General features: G+C 40.2%; 1 protein-coding gene across 1 annotated transcript in view; it reads right to left on the reverse strand.

The window, feature by feature from the left end:
- Phf3 (PHD finger protein 3) overlaps positions 1-16,918 on the reverse strand; it is a 69,638-nt gene extending 52,720 nt beyond the window's left edge. The window contains exons 1-2 of the mRNA XM_032899720.1: positions 16,609-16,918; positions 7,451-7,719 (exon numbers count right to left, since the gene is read on the reverse strand). Coding sequence (XP_032755611.1) covers positions 7,451-7,694 — 244 coding nt within the window. The 5' untranslated portion in view covers positions 7,695-7,719; positions 16,609-16,918. The remainder of the gene's footprint in view (positions 1-7,450; positions 7,720-16,608) is intronic.
- Between the last annotated feature and the right edge of the window lie 489 nt (positions 16,919-17,407).

Below are 17,407 nucleotides of genomic sequence, written 5' to 3' on the forward strand. Positions count from 1 at the left end.
TGGGAGTGGGAAGAGGCATCAGCACACAGAGCACAAGTAAACAGCAGGCAAGCTTGACGCTACGAGGGACTGCTCAGGGCCACTCAGCCACTCTTGTATCCGAGTACACATCACTCACAAAGACTGCATTCTCCAGCCTACCTTCCTACTGATGTGACAACTACTCTCTGTGCACAAGACACACAATACCAAATGAAGTTGTTTTCCCTCTCTGGTGAACCTGGCATTACTAAAGCTGTGGTCAAATATTCTGGGTCCACATAACCCACTAAGTCAGATCTTTGGAGTAAATCCACAACAGCAAGAGACATAGGAAAGAAAAGGGCTGTGAGATATTGTTTCTGGCGTCTGCAGTAAAGTAGGAATGTGGGTCACCAACAAGGCTTTCCTTCTTTAAAAACAGAACCTGCCACTACCAAGAAATTGCAAAACCAATGAGGTGCATTCATCATACAACAGAACAGAAAAAATGATAGAACAGGGACAAGGCCCGAGGCGAGAGCCCTCTCCAGGCCGCTGGCGTCCAGTCCCCATCACTCCGTCTTTACTCAGGACTCTTCCTGCTTAACCCTAAAACACAGAGCACCTAGAGATCTTTACTATCCCTTGTTCTTCTTGAAGAAGAGTCAGCAATTATGGAGTCAATTAGACTGGCATAAAAGCATAAAAGATACCTGAGTCCTTCACAAAAAGAAGTGTAAGTACAGGAAATAACTCAGCATATGAAAACATTTAACACCCAAGCATGACCAAGAGCTCCATGCCCAGAACCTGCCAAAAGGCTTTAAGAGAGAGCAGACTCCACAAGTCATCCTCAACCATGTCCTAGGCAGCATGGTACCCACATACACATCATACACACTAACACTCACACCCACAATGATAAGAATAAACAATTTGAATTTTAAAATTAAATAAAAAAATTAAAAATTAAAAAAAGAACATCTTAGACTAGGTGCTACTCTATTCAAAAATGCCTGTCGCCCACACGCAGGTTCCACACTCTTGCTGTTCATCACTGAGGAATACTTTTATTTGGAAAAGTATTTTGTTTGTTTGTTTATCCATTTTGTTTTGTTTCCTTTTGAAACTGTGAAGCCCAGGCTGGCCTCTAGGTTCCAGCAATCCTCCTGCTTCAGCCAGCAGAGCACAACAATAACAAGCACCAAGTTCAGTGTCTACAAATTTTTTTTATCTTTATTATATTTACCTCATGTGTGTAGGTAGGGTGTGTGTAAGTAAAGGTCAAAGGAAAACTTATAGGGGTTGTTTCTCTCCTCCTCCCATGTCTGCTCCATGGACTCAGGTCATTAGGCTTGACAGTGAGTAGCAGCCATCTCACTAGACCTCATAAACCTTACAAATTCCACATTAACATATACAAATATAAACCTACGGAACAGGCAGAGCTCTCTCTTTTAATTATCCCAGTAGCTCTGAGTATGCTACACCTCGGTATGTTTAAAGCAGCCCACACAAGCATGATAGCCTTACTTAAACTCTAAGTTAGAACACACACTATAAAGATACATTTGGGGAGTTTGAGATAGCTCAGTGGTAGAGATCAATCATTTATGCTCTTCCTGAGGCCCAAGTGCCGAACAACCACTTGTAACTCCAGTTCCAAGAGGACCTAACAGCTATGACTGCTGAAGTCACATGCAGATACTGTATGCAGGCAGGCATACACAGGCTTGCACGTGTAAATAACTCATCAAAACAAACAAACAAAAAAAAAAGACTAAAGCCAGGTGCTGTGTGCTAATATCTGGAAGGCATATGCAGGAGGGCTGTGGTCCCAACAACCATATTTCCTACTGAAGAGTATAGCTGTTGAATACAATCATTTTCTATCGCAATTTCAGTATGTCTTAACGTTGACTCCTCTAATAAGCATTATCTCTTGTCCATCCAACCAAAGGGCCCTTTTTACATTTCATTACTGGAGTTGCCATCTCATCAGGAAGATGCTTCATCCTGATCTTCAAAGTGGTTACAATATATTAGCTTTACTGGAAAAAGCAGGCCCACAACAATTTAGTATTGAACAATGTCAGTGCAACAATTTAGCATCCAACAATGTCATCATTTTAGATACCCTCAGAGTTAACCAACTTCTTTGTAAATGACTTCATACCTCTTCTATTTCCTCCCCTATTTGCAACAAAGATTAAGTGTGTAACAAAACATAAGAACTAGCAGAAGGAATATGTGAGAGAGACATGGAACCCAGATTATGACAGTAGTCAGTGCCTCTGACCTCTTCCAGTTTCATACAATAACACCCAAGGATGCCTTAGCTGGACGTCTGCATCAACAGAGAACTGCAGCAATAAACAGGAGTGAAGTGGGTACTGCTTTTGTACCGGACAGAGCAAGTCTGCTCTTTGGAATAAAGGATGCGATAAGGGACTTTATCATTCAGGGTTGCTTGCTGAAATCACAACTGTGGGAAATGATCCAAGAATACCTGGCATAACAACACAGCTCAGAACGTTCGAGCTACTGCTACACTGTCTCCTCCAACGAAAGCATGTTAAATACATAACTAGCCTTACAAAATATACTCAGACCACTTGTCAAAAGCTGCTCGTTCTCCATGAGATGCTAAGCTCCATAATACCTGAGGCAAACTTTCTTCTGTCGCTTCTGTATGTTTGTAGTCTGGTAAATGACCTAGCATAAAACTCACTCTCAACAACAACAACAAAAAGTGCTGTCCTTAGGAGGCTGAGACAGGACTGTGACAGTTTCAGCGACAGCAGAACTCTACCTTGAAATAACAACCGCCTGACACAATGTTTTGAGCAGCTTGTAGTATACTTTTATCCGATGGTACTTACTGACTGCATTTATTTAAGAGCATCAGTTTGCACAATCAACTGAATCACTAGCTAATTATTCTGTTATGTCACTCCTCCCCACTTCCCCTTGTAAGTAAAAGCCACTGCAGACTCTATTAATCTCCCCTAATTCCAGCGTTAAAAAAAAAAAAATCTAGCTTTTTTATCCTTCAAAAAGAAACATATTTTAAAACTATCCTAATTGAAAATAAAACCAAACAAAATTCTGAGAATCAGCTTTGGAGCCCTGATTACAAGAGCATTCAACTACATAAGCAGCAGAAAACTTAAGACACTATATCAATCTTAGTACTGTGGCTTTTACTAATAAACTTGGGGTGGGGGGCATAGAAAGAAATCAAGCCTGTTGATAAGTGCTGTAGTTTGAATGAAATCCACCCATCCCCCCACCCCACCCCACACACACACTTAAGCACTTGGTCATCAGTTTACAGCATTGTTTGGTTCCGAGGCTGCAACCTTACTGGAGTCAGGCTTTGGGTATTTGAAGTCTTACCCCTGCTTGTGTTATCCTCTCTGCTTCCTATATGCAGTTGTCGTGTGAAAAGCCAGAGTCTTACACTAGCCCTCAGCTGCCATGCCTTCCCAACCATCATGGACACCTGCACTCCGGAACGCGGAGCCAAAATCAATCTTTCCTTCCTTAAGTTGCTCTTGTCCTGGCACTTTATTGCAGCCATAGAAATGGGACTGACAGTTACTGTGTATACATCTATAGCTCTTAAGGCGTCCTGAAGACTTGATGAGGTGTGGCCAACAAACCACTTCTACCCAGCACCTGGTACACCAACATGGCCCCACTAACCATTCATCAACTTCCTTCAAAGACATCCTCTGAAGAAAAGGAACTAAGGGCTTTCTACATAAACTGCCTCTACCCAAAAGCTCACTGGGAAGCACTGCCCCAAAACCTCTGAGACTGAAATGACTCTGGCAACAAATACAAAGCCAACTCTGGAGTGAGCTAACACGGTTGCTAGGTTTGGTGTCTTGACATGATGATTAATTTTACATCAACTTGGCCAGGATATAACACCTAGACATTCAGTTAAATACTGAGTGTGTCTTTTTAGAAAGAAGATTAACATTTAAACTCTGAATATAACAGACATCCCCCTCAACTTCATTACCTAACAAGGCTTTTACCCAAGCACTGAATTACAAGGAAATAAAATCCATTCCCTAACCTGAAGCAGAAGGAGAAAACAGCACAGATGCTACTTACACTTACTAGGAAAGGTTTCTCAAGCTGCTGCTTACTGCTTCCCCAGAACTGCAGACTATCTGGCTAACAGCCCATTATTCCACAGTAAACTGCCACTAAATTCCCTACTTAACATCAAAAGATCAACACCAAAATAATCCAACATTTGGGGGATGTTCCCAACACCACTGGAAGGGAAAAATAAATGCAGAGGAAAACTACTGTCCCTTTGACACTATGATGCCATTTTAAATGTTCTTAACAACTTTAACAATTCAACCCCCCCCCAAAAAAAAGCCGTGCATGTCAAAAAAGCAAAACTATAATAAAACAAGTTTCCGAAAAAGCCAAACAGTAGAGAAGATGTAAAAAGTAAGTAACAATTATGCCAGCTACAAAGAGAGAATATGCTGATATGGAATAAAGTAATGAGAAATTTGTCAACACAAGTCTGTCCTAAGGGGATGGGTTTGTTCATATGCACTGTGTACAAGTACTGAAACCATACTAATCTATGAATATGCATTAATTATGTTAATTTTAAAAAAGAAACTGCTACAAATGGTACTAAATAAGACTACTGCTAAAAACCTTGTAAGTCACTACAACCCTGCACCCTGCTTGGAAGTAAATCAGCACAAGTGAAGATTCTGCTGAGACAGTGTCTTCTCTGTACTCCTAACTGGACTTGAATCACCATCTAGACCAATCTGTCATGGAACTCCTGACAATCCTCCTGCCTCAGCCCCTCAGGTACTGAAATTACAGGCATGAGTTTCTATAGACAGCAAAAATATAATACAAACCACCACAATACAGCACAAGAAATCTCTAAACAGCTACAGAAACAACTGGGTTCAGCAGAGAAGAGAAAAAAGATATTCCACTTATTCCATTTGCTATTCTTAAAGCACTTTAAAAAAAATCCAAAGTTAAAAAATAACCAGTTTTAGCCTTCACTGACCTAAGAAATACAGACAGGAACATTTCTCTGCTTATCTCCTATCAAAACCAACAGTAAAAAAAATCTATGTCATGTTCGTTCATAACCAAAAAAAAAAAAAAAAAAAAACCCAAGGTAATTTATGAATAGCTGGAAAAATTACTCTCCATGAAGCATTTCCATTAGATTATAGTTAAGGTTTCTTCTTTGAAACTCTCCTAAATTTAGTATTATTCTAAAATAAAAATTAAAAAGTTTTCCATTTTGCAGTCATTAGAAAACTAGTGGGCTTTTAACTAAACCAAAGAGCCATGAACCAAATCCCCTGACTGACTGGCAAATACTGAAATTTAAACAATCCTAATCAGAGGAGCTTGACCATCTATAATATCCTTCAGATTCTCTTGCACGTCTTAAAAGTATACATATCATACACACATGGATATGAAAAGTTCATTCTACAGAGCTAAGATAATTACAGCCAACAAATTAATGAGAATATGTCTACTTAGCATTATTAACAAGTATTAAATTAATAACAACCTTCAAATATACACATTTCAAGAAGGGAATTAGAATATTCCCTAAAACCAAAGCCTTTTTACATCAGTAAAGAAATTTACATCAACAGAAATTATCATTTAAAAAGATATTTCATACAGCCAACAGAATACTAAGATTATTAATGAGCCAGAACTTTGTAAGTAAAGCTGTTAAGCAAAATGCTAACCATACTGATCCCAGGCCCTGCAAAACATTATCAGTAGTGACTGTAATTCCAACATGTGCACAGGTATGAAATGCTTTTCCTGAATGTGTGTAAACTGCCCAACTGCGTGTGGACAAGCAAAGGTTACCAAAGTATTTAACAGTAAAGATATAAAATATACAACTACCCACAGACACAAGCACCAATTTTTTTTTTTTTAAAAATAGCTTGCAGAGCCACATACAGAAAACTGTAAAGCTTTAAAAGGCTTGTAATACAAGTAGCAAAATGACCTGTGTGATAACAACACAATGTAAATCATTTCAGAGATTCGCCATTAACAGCATGTCAATTCCAAACACTTGAGTATTAAGGAGTGATTGAAATGAATCCTAGTAACCAGTGTTGAGGTCTTCAGGCAGCATGATCTGAGTCAACGGCAATCCAGACATTCCAAACCTTCAGTTACTATATCAATTTAAAATACTGGACAAAAATATTAAAAAGAAATAATAAATACACTGAAAACATATTTCAGGAGTGGTCTAAAGTCATTAGCAAACAAACCAGTAGTATCACATAAACCATGAATTTCTCTGGGAAATAGTCAGGAGTTCCCTTGACTTTGAGACAGAGTCTTGATATGTAACCCAGGCTGGCATTGAGGGCATTCTTCACACTTATACCCAATTCTAAAGACACTTCATTAAGAGTACTTTAGCCTGACAGAAAGTTACTCCTTACTCTTTCAGCTGCTTCAACTACAGACTAGAGCAGTGCCTTTGAACAGTTCAAACCACACCTCTATAAAACTACAGGCTAGGCTCAGACCTGACTAGTGACAGGTTATTTGCCTGGCATGTGCAAGGCCCCGGGCTCAATCTTAGTAAATAAATAAATAATTAAATAAATAGATAAATACCAGTAGAAAAAGTAAGCCAGGCACAGAAATCCTCTACTCAGGCAAAAGGATTGCATGACCTCAAGAGGTGGAGGCCAGCCTGATGCAACACTTGAGACCCAGACAGACTCATAAAAATATTTTTATAAAAAAGGAAAAATTAATTTTCATCTTTATTTAACCAAATATCTTTAGAACTATTACTTTACCACATCATGAAGAAGTTAATGAAATACTTTGCGATCTTTTGTCATATCAAATATCCAAAGTTTAATGTGCACTTTGCAGAACATCTCAACTAGAACTATATTAATTTGGGGTAATAATTACACATAGCTAGTAGTTACTAGCATAGTTCTCTGTCTGGCTTTGAAACAGATATGCAAAATATCCAAGTCTGTAATTTGAGCCAAGAGAACTATAAAAGCTGAAGGTATGTCAACTCAGCCTTCACCCTGACTCTAGCAGACCTTGGATGACACTGTCCCATTTGCCAGGCAACCTCTGTTTCCAGCATGAGTCCCAATTTTCACATGTTCTAAAGACACAATTATTATTAATAGCAACACAAATATCCCATCTGATGTGCCAAGTTACATGGTCACTCTACCTGCATCTATACCATCCCTGACCATAACTCTGTACACTGCTTAGAAGAAAATGTGGTTGAAATTCTCTCAACTGATGCCTGGAAAAGAGACTCTGAATTGAAAGGAAAGAACCCTAAATGAACTACACTCGTTTTTAAAAAAGAAAAGGAAAAAAGATGCTGCTGAAAAGTCTTTATTTTAAATTGCAGACTTAAAAAAAAAAAAACAGTAAGAATTACCTGTTGTACAAGGCATCTGGAAATTGGGATCATTGCTATCCAAAACAGGCAAACAGAACTGGTTACTTGCAGATCCTAGCATAGGATCCTTATCGCTGAGCATGTTCTTCAGCGAGTCCTCTAAGACATTTTGACTTGTACTAAAATCCTCACAGACTTCATTCTCCAGGTTGGATCCTAGAAATAGGGCATCATCTAAGTGTTCAGTAGGAATTAAATGATTAAATGTATCAACTATATCCATGAAGACTTCTGTGTGTCTTTCAACCCTATAGAAAGACAAAAAAAATACCATAAGAAATAAAGCTATCAATTGAAAATAAATCACCTAATACCAAATTATTTTAATAATTTTGAATCTAAGAACACACTTCTGAATTTGTTTTTTTTTTTTTAAAGAAACCCTCAGTGTTTTTTAGAATATACATTTGGAAATGTGGATCAAATTTTTACTGAATGACCTTTCTTTATTATGCATGTAGAATACTATTTTACCAGAAACAATACTAAAGGTTTTACTCAATTTATTATTTTTAGAAAAATTATATAGTCCATTGATTTGACATATCTGAAAGAATTACACGGTTTAAACCATAAACTGTGTTTTAACCATAACATTTTCATAAAGAATAAAACAATGCTTTTACAGTAAGCCCACACGAAATAGCTAGAATTTGATTTAAATTATGGTCCACAACTACTAAAAACCATAGAGTAGCCTTGTTTTATTTACAAATCATTAAAGTTATTGACACAGAGAGACAATTTCCCCCCTGTGAATCAAAGAAACTATTAACTAAACCCAAGAAACCACAATTTTACACACACATGCACAAAGTTGTGCACATAGACACACTTTCTTCCCGAGTCTTTTTTTAGGAGAAAACAAGATAAATAACAAGAAAACAAGCACATAATATACTGAAATTTATTTTAGTGAGTTATGTGGGATTTATACAGATGTTGAATTAGTCTACCAAATTTTAACAACACACAAGCTTTCAGCAAAAGATATTCCATATCCAAGGAGATTTCAAGAAACCTCAATTATCAAAAACATTTATTTTATGAATCGTTTTAGGTAAAACTGAACCATTAGAAAACCACACTGATCACCTAAAATATCTTGTGCTCTACATTTTAAAGCCTTTTACAGTAACTCTAAATCTACCAAAACTTCCTGAACCTGGCTTAAAACCTCTCTGCTTAGAAATGAGAGGGAAAACTGGGTGTGATGCTGCCCTCCTGCAATCCCAGAATCAGGATGATCAGAATCAGGATGAGGCCAGCCTGTCCCAAAGTCTAAATTGCTATCGCAAAATGGGAGGTGATGTGATGTTCCCAAATAAAGCTACTGAATTCATATTATATGCAATACTTTGGGGTAAGCATTTCATCTGCATGTGCATAACTTAATCCTCAATGATACAAAGGATTTGATATGTTCCTTTTATAAGGAAAATGCATTTAAATAATTAAAAGGTCTTCCTCAAAGTCATCCAGTTCCTCAGTCCATACCTAAATACTTACTCACCCTTAATACTGAGCTTAGAAGCTACAATGATGTGACTCATTAAAAGCTACTGAAGAACAACTTCCAACAAATTAGTGACTGGGACTAAAGATAAGGACGAAAGACTGAAGAATAAATGGAAACTTTAAGGAATGGCAGACATGTCCTAAATTTTAATTATTGTATTAGATTAGAAATGTCCCACCATTCTTCAAATGGAAAACCACAAATTCAAGGCTAGCCTTGGCTATATAAAGAGCCTGAAGCCAGCCTGGGCCAGTAAGACCCTATTTCAACAACATATTTCCTCATGTCAAAAGTGAGCAACCTAAAAGAGACAGAGACAGAAAGAAAGACAGATATACAGAAAGATTAAGCACACTGAACTCCTTAAGATAGGTCAAATTTCCCAGTTTGGTTCTTCAACCAAAACTGTATGCCTTTATGTTTCACTAGATTTAGAAAGGACTATCAAGATCCTATAGTCCAAAGCTGGGAAAGAGCGTGTTTATAATAAGGTGGCATTTCTTTAACAATATTTTTTTTCTTTTTTCATCAAATGTTTAAAATGCAGCTACAACTGCATGAGACACCTTGGCAGACCAGTCAGATGAAAATCTTTTAAGACAGAAAACAAAAAGATCCCTAATTTATGGATCAAAAAACCACAATTTCCATAAAACAAATCACAATACTAGTACTCTATGGGACATATCTTAAGGGAAACTGATATAAAGTAATGAGGCTACTTTTTTGAAGTGGGTACTATTAGATTTGCACACAATAAAGGAAAAAATAGCAAAAACAGTGGACAGTCATCCAACATGCAAGCTATGTTGAAAATAATATTTATCACACGTATAAAAAATTGGTTTCAGATATTAAGTGCTTAATATCAAAAATAACTCATGCTAGGGCTGAAAAGCTAGCTTTTAGGGTGTGGCCAAAGCATGTGCTGCTCTTGCAGAAGTTCCCAGCACCCATGTCCAGCATGCTCCAGGGAGATGGTGATCTCCATGAGCAGCCAAAGACTAACACAAAATATAAAGTGTACTTTAAAAAATAATTCCTGCTAAATAGGAAATATTGACTAACTTAAAATAGACACATTAATCTGTGTGCAAAGTGGACTAACAAGGGAACAGAAAAAGTACAGTTCTGGAAAAGCAAGTAAAATCTGAATCAAGTGTGAACTTCAGTTAAGAGGCTTCCTTCTGTTTGCTCTGAGAGGCAAAAACTAATACTACATCTGAAGGCAGTGATCAGGGACATGTATTAAAGCTATATTCAGGGTATGTAGGACTCTCAGCCTGCTTTGCGGCCTGTCTATAAACCTAAAAGTACTCCAAAATAAGACCAGTTTAAAACAAAAGACTGGAATAGCAAGTAATGTAAAGAAAGGTAGGTCTTATTTTTTAAAAAAAAAGGTATTTTCAGAATCTTTAGTAATTATATATAGCTGCTTAATACAAACAAATCTGTCTTACACCAAAATTTTACTTAAATACTTCCTTTAATTGGTATTTTGAGCAAACACACAATCTACCATCTTTTAAAATGGCTCATGGGATGCATACAATTATATCACCAATAAATTGAGACTATACATGCTAAAATCTGAAATTATTTCTTGGGTTCAGCATCACATCAATTATTTACAAACAATAAAATACACATAGTTGTCACAGAATTGGATCTTAATTCATTCACTAACTCACACAGATTTATTACTGACCATCTGCAATGAAGGAAAGGAAAGTGCTGTCTCAAACTTAAGAAACTCATAATCCAAAAAAAATAAAAAAAGAAACTCATAATCCAAACCAGATTACAGACAAATATAATAAAATTTAAGTATCAATAAGCTATCATATTGGAGGGCTGCTAATTCTAAGGGCTCAGAGGGGCGATCAAAATGAAGAAAAATGCTGCTAATTACGATTAGTAACATAATTAAAAACATAAGTACTAATGAAGTAAGTAAAATTTAATCTAAACCCAAACACACTACCAATTTTAAAGTACTCTGAGAACAGACTGACTGCCGTTAAATTTAGATTACATTAAATAAAATCTAAAAATGTTATTCTCTGTTTCTGGTATGAACAGAATAGGTAAAAAAAAAAATTACAAAGCATCAAAAACTTACTTTTAAAAACTGACTTTAAGACTTCATTTTTAATGTCTTACTTTTAGCTGGGCCTATTGGCTCAGGCCTTTAACCCCACCTACTTTGGCAGGCAGGCAGGCAGGAAGATGCTGGATAATTTCAAAGCCAAGGCCTGCCTGGATTACAGAATACATTTGTGGTCAAGGTCTAACCAGGCAACTCAGTGAGACTCTGTTTGGAAGTACAGGTCAATGGTTGAGTTCTATCCCAATACAAAATATATCTATCAAAAGTCTCAAACAGAAATCTCTAAAGCAAACCTATGTACAATATACTTCATCCTCTATTACTTTTTTCAAGGACTTTCAATAAATCCACACCAGTGTCAAAGTTAAGAGATAAGAGCTGGTGTGGGGACATGTCTAATTTCAGCACTGAAGAGAAAGAAGTAGGAGAGTAGAGTTTAAGGCTAGCTTTACCTAGCCAGCCTGGGAAGAGGCCCCCATAAATAAAAAGAGAGAGAGAGAGAGAGAGAGAGAGAGAGAGAGAGAGAGAGAGAGATTGGGGCTATGCAATGAGCTTCAATTGTCTCGTGCAGACTGCACATGTGCTTGCACACATGTAAGAGGTGACTTGAAGAAACAAAAAGTATCCATAATGTAGCTGGCTGTTTAAATGAGAATGGCCCCTACTGAGTGGTGAGTTTGAATACTCGGTGCTCTGTTATGATTACGTGTGGACTTGTTGAAGGAGGGGTCACTGGAGGTGGGAGCTAAGGTTTCAAAAGCCCAAGCCCTTCCGGGTCACTCAGCTCTCTCACTCTCCAGCCCCTTTCCTGCCTCCAGCTTTTGGATCAGCTGTCACCTCTCAGGGCCCCTGCAGCCATGTCTTTTTCTGCCATCATGGACTCATACAACTAGTCAAACACTTTCTGTTATAAGTAAGTTGCTGTGGTCAAGGTGTTTTGTCACAGCAACAGAAAAATAACTAAAACACAAGGGCATTAATAATAAAACTTATGAAAATTTTAAACATAGTAATACTAACTGGAAAGGAGCATTTTACATGTATGCTAGTGAAGGTCTTTAAAATAACATTTTACTGCAAACCTAAAGGGAAGTAGTGATCAATTCTATATAAGGGAAATCCAGGCAAAGCCCTAGAATAAAGCAAAGCCCTAGGAGGGGTCAGACTTGATGCCTTCCAACTCTGACATAATAGTTTTAACTATTTAAATTTAAACTTGAAATCAAACAGTTTGATCAGGCATGCAAGAACAAATTTCTAACTGGCAGCTGTAGAAAAAGTACAATGGTAGTAGCAGTAGAACATTAAACGTAATATATTCTAATTTGATGCCAAGCTGCACAGGCTTCATCCTTCTGCCCACACTTCGAGCATAGCACTTGAAGCCCAGGATGACCTCAGTTAACCCTTCTGCCTCTGCTTCCAGGTCATCAGGAACAGCTTATTCTTACTTGGAGGTGATTCTTCCCGCCACAGAACGTCTGGGCATGCTCAGATACATTTACTGTCACCACAGTTGGGAAGGGCACCCCAATATCTAATAAATACACTATAATGCACTCAAGTCCACACTTTGAGGAGCTGGAGGCCAAAAATATGCTTCTCTAAAGACATTTATTTAACAACTTTATATCATAATTCCAATTTTTAAAAATTGATTAGCAAAGATAAAACTGCTTGCTAGAGTGAGCAACAGAGCTAAAAGCTGAACCCTGAGAAATAGCTCACTCAAGACTTAATACACTTACTTACCCTATAGAGTTTTGTAAGATTAAATTTGCTGAATATTTACTACTGGTGCTGGAAGAAGAACGCCATGGCACTGTGCTGTTTAGTTCTCACGATCACACTATCAGGCAGAAACTACAGTTATCAATCTATAGGAAAGGGGCTACAGCCGCCCAGTGACACCCGGTCTCCGGTGTGAGCAGTAGAACAGTGTTAAACTCACTTGCCAAGGTCATTCTCAACAGCTGCTATAAAGACATTATGGATAAGGACTGGAGAGACGGTTCAGAAGTTAAGAGCACTGGCTGCTCTTCCACGGGACCCAGGTCCGATTCCCAGCACCCACATCCTTGCTCAGTTCCCAGGGGAACTGAGGCTCTCTTTTGGCCTCTGTGGGTAGCAGGCACACATATGCACAGACATCCACGCATGCCAAGCACCCATACAAATTTACATTATTTTAAATTTTTAAAAAAACAATAAATACTGGATTATCCTTCTAGGATAGCCAAAGAAAACTGAAGTACTTAGGAACGATCCTTCAAGTAAGTGACTGCTCGAATTCTGTCCCACTTATATGACTTAGAATCTACCAGCAAACTGCATAAAGGGAAACCAGATCATTAAGTCTATGTGAGTTTATCCAGTAAAAATACATAAATGGCATCCTGCCCATGAGGACACCAAAGACTAAAGCAGACCTATGAACTTAGACAAAGAACTAGCAGGCAGAAGCTGAACCTGGCAAAATCAGAACTGGACCAGTCAAACATAGTAAAAGGAAAAGTTCTTTTCAAACTTTATGCTCATTGTATTTTCGGCAGCATTCAACAGCAGTAGAACTTTGAATTATGTGCAGAAGTACCATCATAGAATGGGTACTAGCAGCCAGACCAACCGCACTTAGCACTTACTGAGTGAGCATCAGAGCCTGCAAAGTGGGTGTGATTACTATGTCTCTTCTACAGAAGAGCAATTCAAACTCAAATGGTTATGTAATTGTCTAAAGCTCACTTACCCAATACCCTCAAAATACAATACAGGCAGCATGATTTCTGAGCCAGCACTTCTAAATTTTATTTTATGCACTCTCCTTACATAACATTGTTTTTATAACTTTAATAACACAATAAAATCTGTAAACTGCTAAATCCCACCTCATTTTTCTTTCAAAATAAAGCAGGAAGTATGTACCTAGCCATGCTATACACATAAAAATAATATGGCTACACTCAATGCATATGCATACGTTGTTTGGCGGGAAGGTAAACTCTCCAACGAAAGCTCCGAATGCATTTTCTTCCTACTTTTTGGTTTCACATGTCCACCCACACAAATTCAAATTACAGTATTATGCTTAGCCTGTCCATAGCATCTACCACGCCATTCAAAACTGTCTGATATATTTGATTATAGCAACAGATGAAAACTTCTGGCAATATTTAAATCTCAACTGTTTTCCTTTGAGCCCTTCTTCACAATGCAAATGTAATTCCTGAGGCATGGAGGTACCAATACAGGCAGATATCTGAGTTTGGGCCCACCATTCTCTATATACTGTATGTCAGGTCAGCCAAGGCTAGGTAGTTTCTTTTTTGCAAGTTTCTTTCCCCCTGGACTAAGGGAGCTGCTCTTCCCGATGATAAAGGCTCACCGGGGAGCCCTCCAAAATAATGCTTTCAAAATTTCTCACATCAAATTCAATGTGTACATTTGTGTATACGTGCATGTCTGTGTGTCTTTGTCTCCCTGTGTATATGCCTGTGTTTATGCACAATTCTCCAAAATCTCAACTCTTAATATGATTTTATGATTGGATAGCAAATTGTCACTTGCTGCCTTCTAACTTTTGCCAATAATATATAGATCAAAAGCTCAAACTTTTCTTCGCTGATTCCAAAACAGAATTTAAGTTAACTTTTTAATAATGGAGCTTTGGTTAAAATAGTTTCAATTTCTTTATCCTGAAATTCGCAATCTGCCTTAATTCCCACCTACATTTATAGGCCAGAATAAAACATGCAGCATACAAGTTTACCTCAGAAGCTTATCTAGTTTGGTACAATGGATAAGCGCACTGTTCTTCCACTAGGAAGCATGAGCACTCTAACAAATTCCACCATGCATGCTCTTCAAGAAACACCAATAAAGTGTACAAAGAACAGGAGAAAACTCCAGCCCTACCACTGAGCCGTTTGTCCTCTTGACAGGTCACTGGTACAACTATAAAATAAAGCTTAACATTTCTGGTCTTAACTCTTTTTAGATGGCCTATTTTGCCTATGCAACAAGTCTTTCTACTGCTAATACGCATCTGACTGTGTGGTTTCATCAGCGCAATGACTGTTCAAGGTCCTGCTTCAATTCTGTTGTCATTGAAAAAAACTCATGTTCAGGTAAGTAGTCATGGGAATGAGGATGTGGGGGAAGAATCATTATGAATATAAATGGCGGGCAAAGACAACAGTGGGAAGAAAAACTACCATCTAAACATGTCATATGCTAAGGTTTACTGTTTGAAATAACTTGTTTTTCTCTCAACATCTTCTGTGCTCTGAAATAGCACTATAAATTAAAAACATAAGGATGCTGTAACAGAACACTTCCTGATTCTTTCATCTATCTCTTTTAACAACTAAACACCATCTACATTTTCAAAATACCAAGCACAAGAATTTTTAAAAAGGCAGGAACCGAGATGTTGGTTTGGAAATTGAAAACACAAGACAAAGTTTGATGGCGAAATACGAACTAAATAGAGCGATATAATTTGCTGCGATCAGGTTAGTGTGGTTTGGTGGGGTTTGTTGTTGTTGTTGTTGTTGTTGTTGTTGTTTTGTTGTTGTTGTTTTTAGCATAAAATAAGATAGTAAAATTCATAACGTGGGACAAGTCGAGATTGTTCTATCCTTTTTTAAAAGACCTGTCCGAAGAATGAAGATTAACATTGGACAGATATTAAAACACTGCCACCTGCCTCAAACCCAACCACGCTTTACTAATGGCTACTGAATAGCAATCATAAACACACATTCGAATTGTAACAACTAGGAAATGTCATTTAGCTACCCAGAGACAGAGAGAAGGGGCATCTAGGGGACAGAGTCTCCCGCTGGACGGTGCTACAACACTCTCTCCTCTCCCTGGGTCCCCCACCCCCGCCCGGTGTCAGATGATCAGTTATTTAGCACCATTAACACGTACTTATCGACTAGTGGTTCATTAAATTACACGTCCCGTCCGCAAGCAGGACTCCTAGGCTTCCCATTTCAAACTGGGCAAAAGGAGCCGGCCCACTGTCCCGGTCCCCAACACAAAAGCGCGCGATCCCCGGAGATCCGCAGCCTCAGGCGTCCCCGATGCCGGGCCCGGGACCGGCCTTGGGCGCGGGTCGGCCGGGTCGGCCTTGGCAGGGACCCAGGCCGGGTGCCAGGCTTCCCGAGCTGGCTGCGGCAACCGTGCCCGGACCCCAGGGCCTTGGAACCCGGCGTGGCCCGCGCCGCCTGCCCGCGCGGCGGCGGCGGCGGAGACCGGGCACGCTCGCGGGCGAGAAGCGAGGCCCGGCGATCGCGCGGAGGCCGCGCCGCCACCGCCGCTCCGGGCTCGCGGTCCAAACGGTGGAGCAGGCCGGGGCGGGGCGGGGCGAGCCGGGGAGGCCGAACGACCCCGGAGGATCGGGCGGCCGCTGCGCGAGGTGGGAGTGCGGGGAGAGGACCCGGGCCGCCCGCGTGGGGGAAGGGAAGCCACCAAGTGCCCGTCGCGGCGGGCGCCGCCACTCACCCGCTCCGCAGACGAGCGCTGCCACCGGCAGCTAGAGGAAGATGGAGGCCGCGGGGCCGCGGAGGAGGGGGCCGCGGAGGGGGTGCGCGCAGGGCGTCGGCGTTGCTGCCTCGGCTCGGGGCTCCTCGGCCCGCGCCGCCGTGGTGACGACACTACGGCCTGCCTGCGCTCCGCCCTCCCCGTCCGAGCTGCAGTCGCTGCTTCCCTGAAGGCCCGGGGGTCGCTCGCCTCGTGGAGCTTGTGCGGCGCCGCGAGAGCCCGCAGCCATCGGCGTGCGACCGCGGCGACAGCGCGGGAGCAGGAGCGGGGCCGCGTCACGTGACGCCACTGTTTACCGTTCCCGGGGCAGGGGCAGCGTGCGCTGCGCCTGCGCGATAGGGCCTGCGCGCAGCCGCCCCGGAGCCTCTGCCAGGCCTCTGCCGCCGAGCTAGTAACTCATGCTGGTGGCAGCTTGGAGTAGAAGAAAAAACCGACTAGGTAGAGCGGACCCGTTTCCCCGCCTAATGCTTGTACTTTCTGGGTGCCAGGTGAAAATGGAAACGTTGGGCCTGAAAGTTTGGGGTGGTGTTGCCCCACCCGGCAGCGGATTAGCTAGGACCATCTGAGAACTCCCATTCAAGAATCCAGTTCCTGGCCGGGGGGGATAGGCGTGGTTCATCACAGCGCTGGAGGCAGAGGCAATCGGATCTTCAAGAGTTAGTTCTAGGCCAGCCAAGGCTACGTAGTGACACACCCTGTCTCTAAAAAAAGAAACATTCCTGGATACCAAAAAATATTCTTGGTAAGCAGTCTTCAAAAT

Source organism: Rattus rattus, chromosome 4 (genome assembly GCF_011064425.1).
Source record: "Rattus rattus isolate New Zealand chromosome 4, Rrattus_CSIRO_v1, whole genome shotgun sequence".
Taxonomy (NCBI): Eukaryota; Metazoa; Chordata; class Mammalia; order Rodentia; family Muridae; genus Rattus; species Rattus rattus.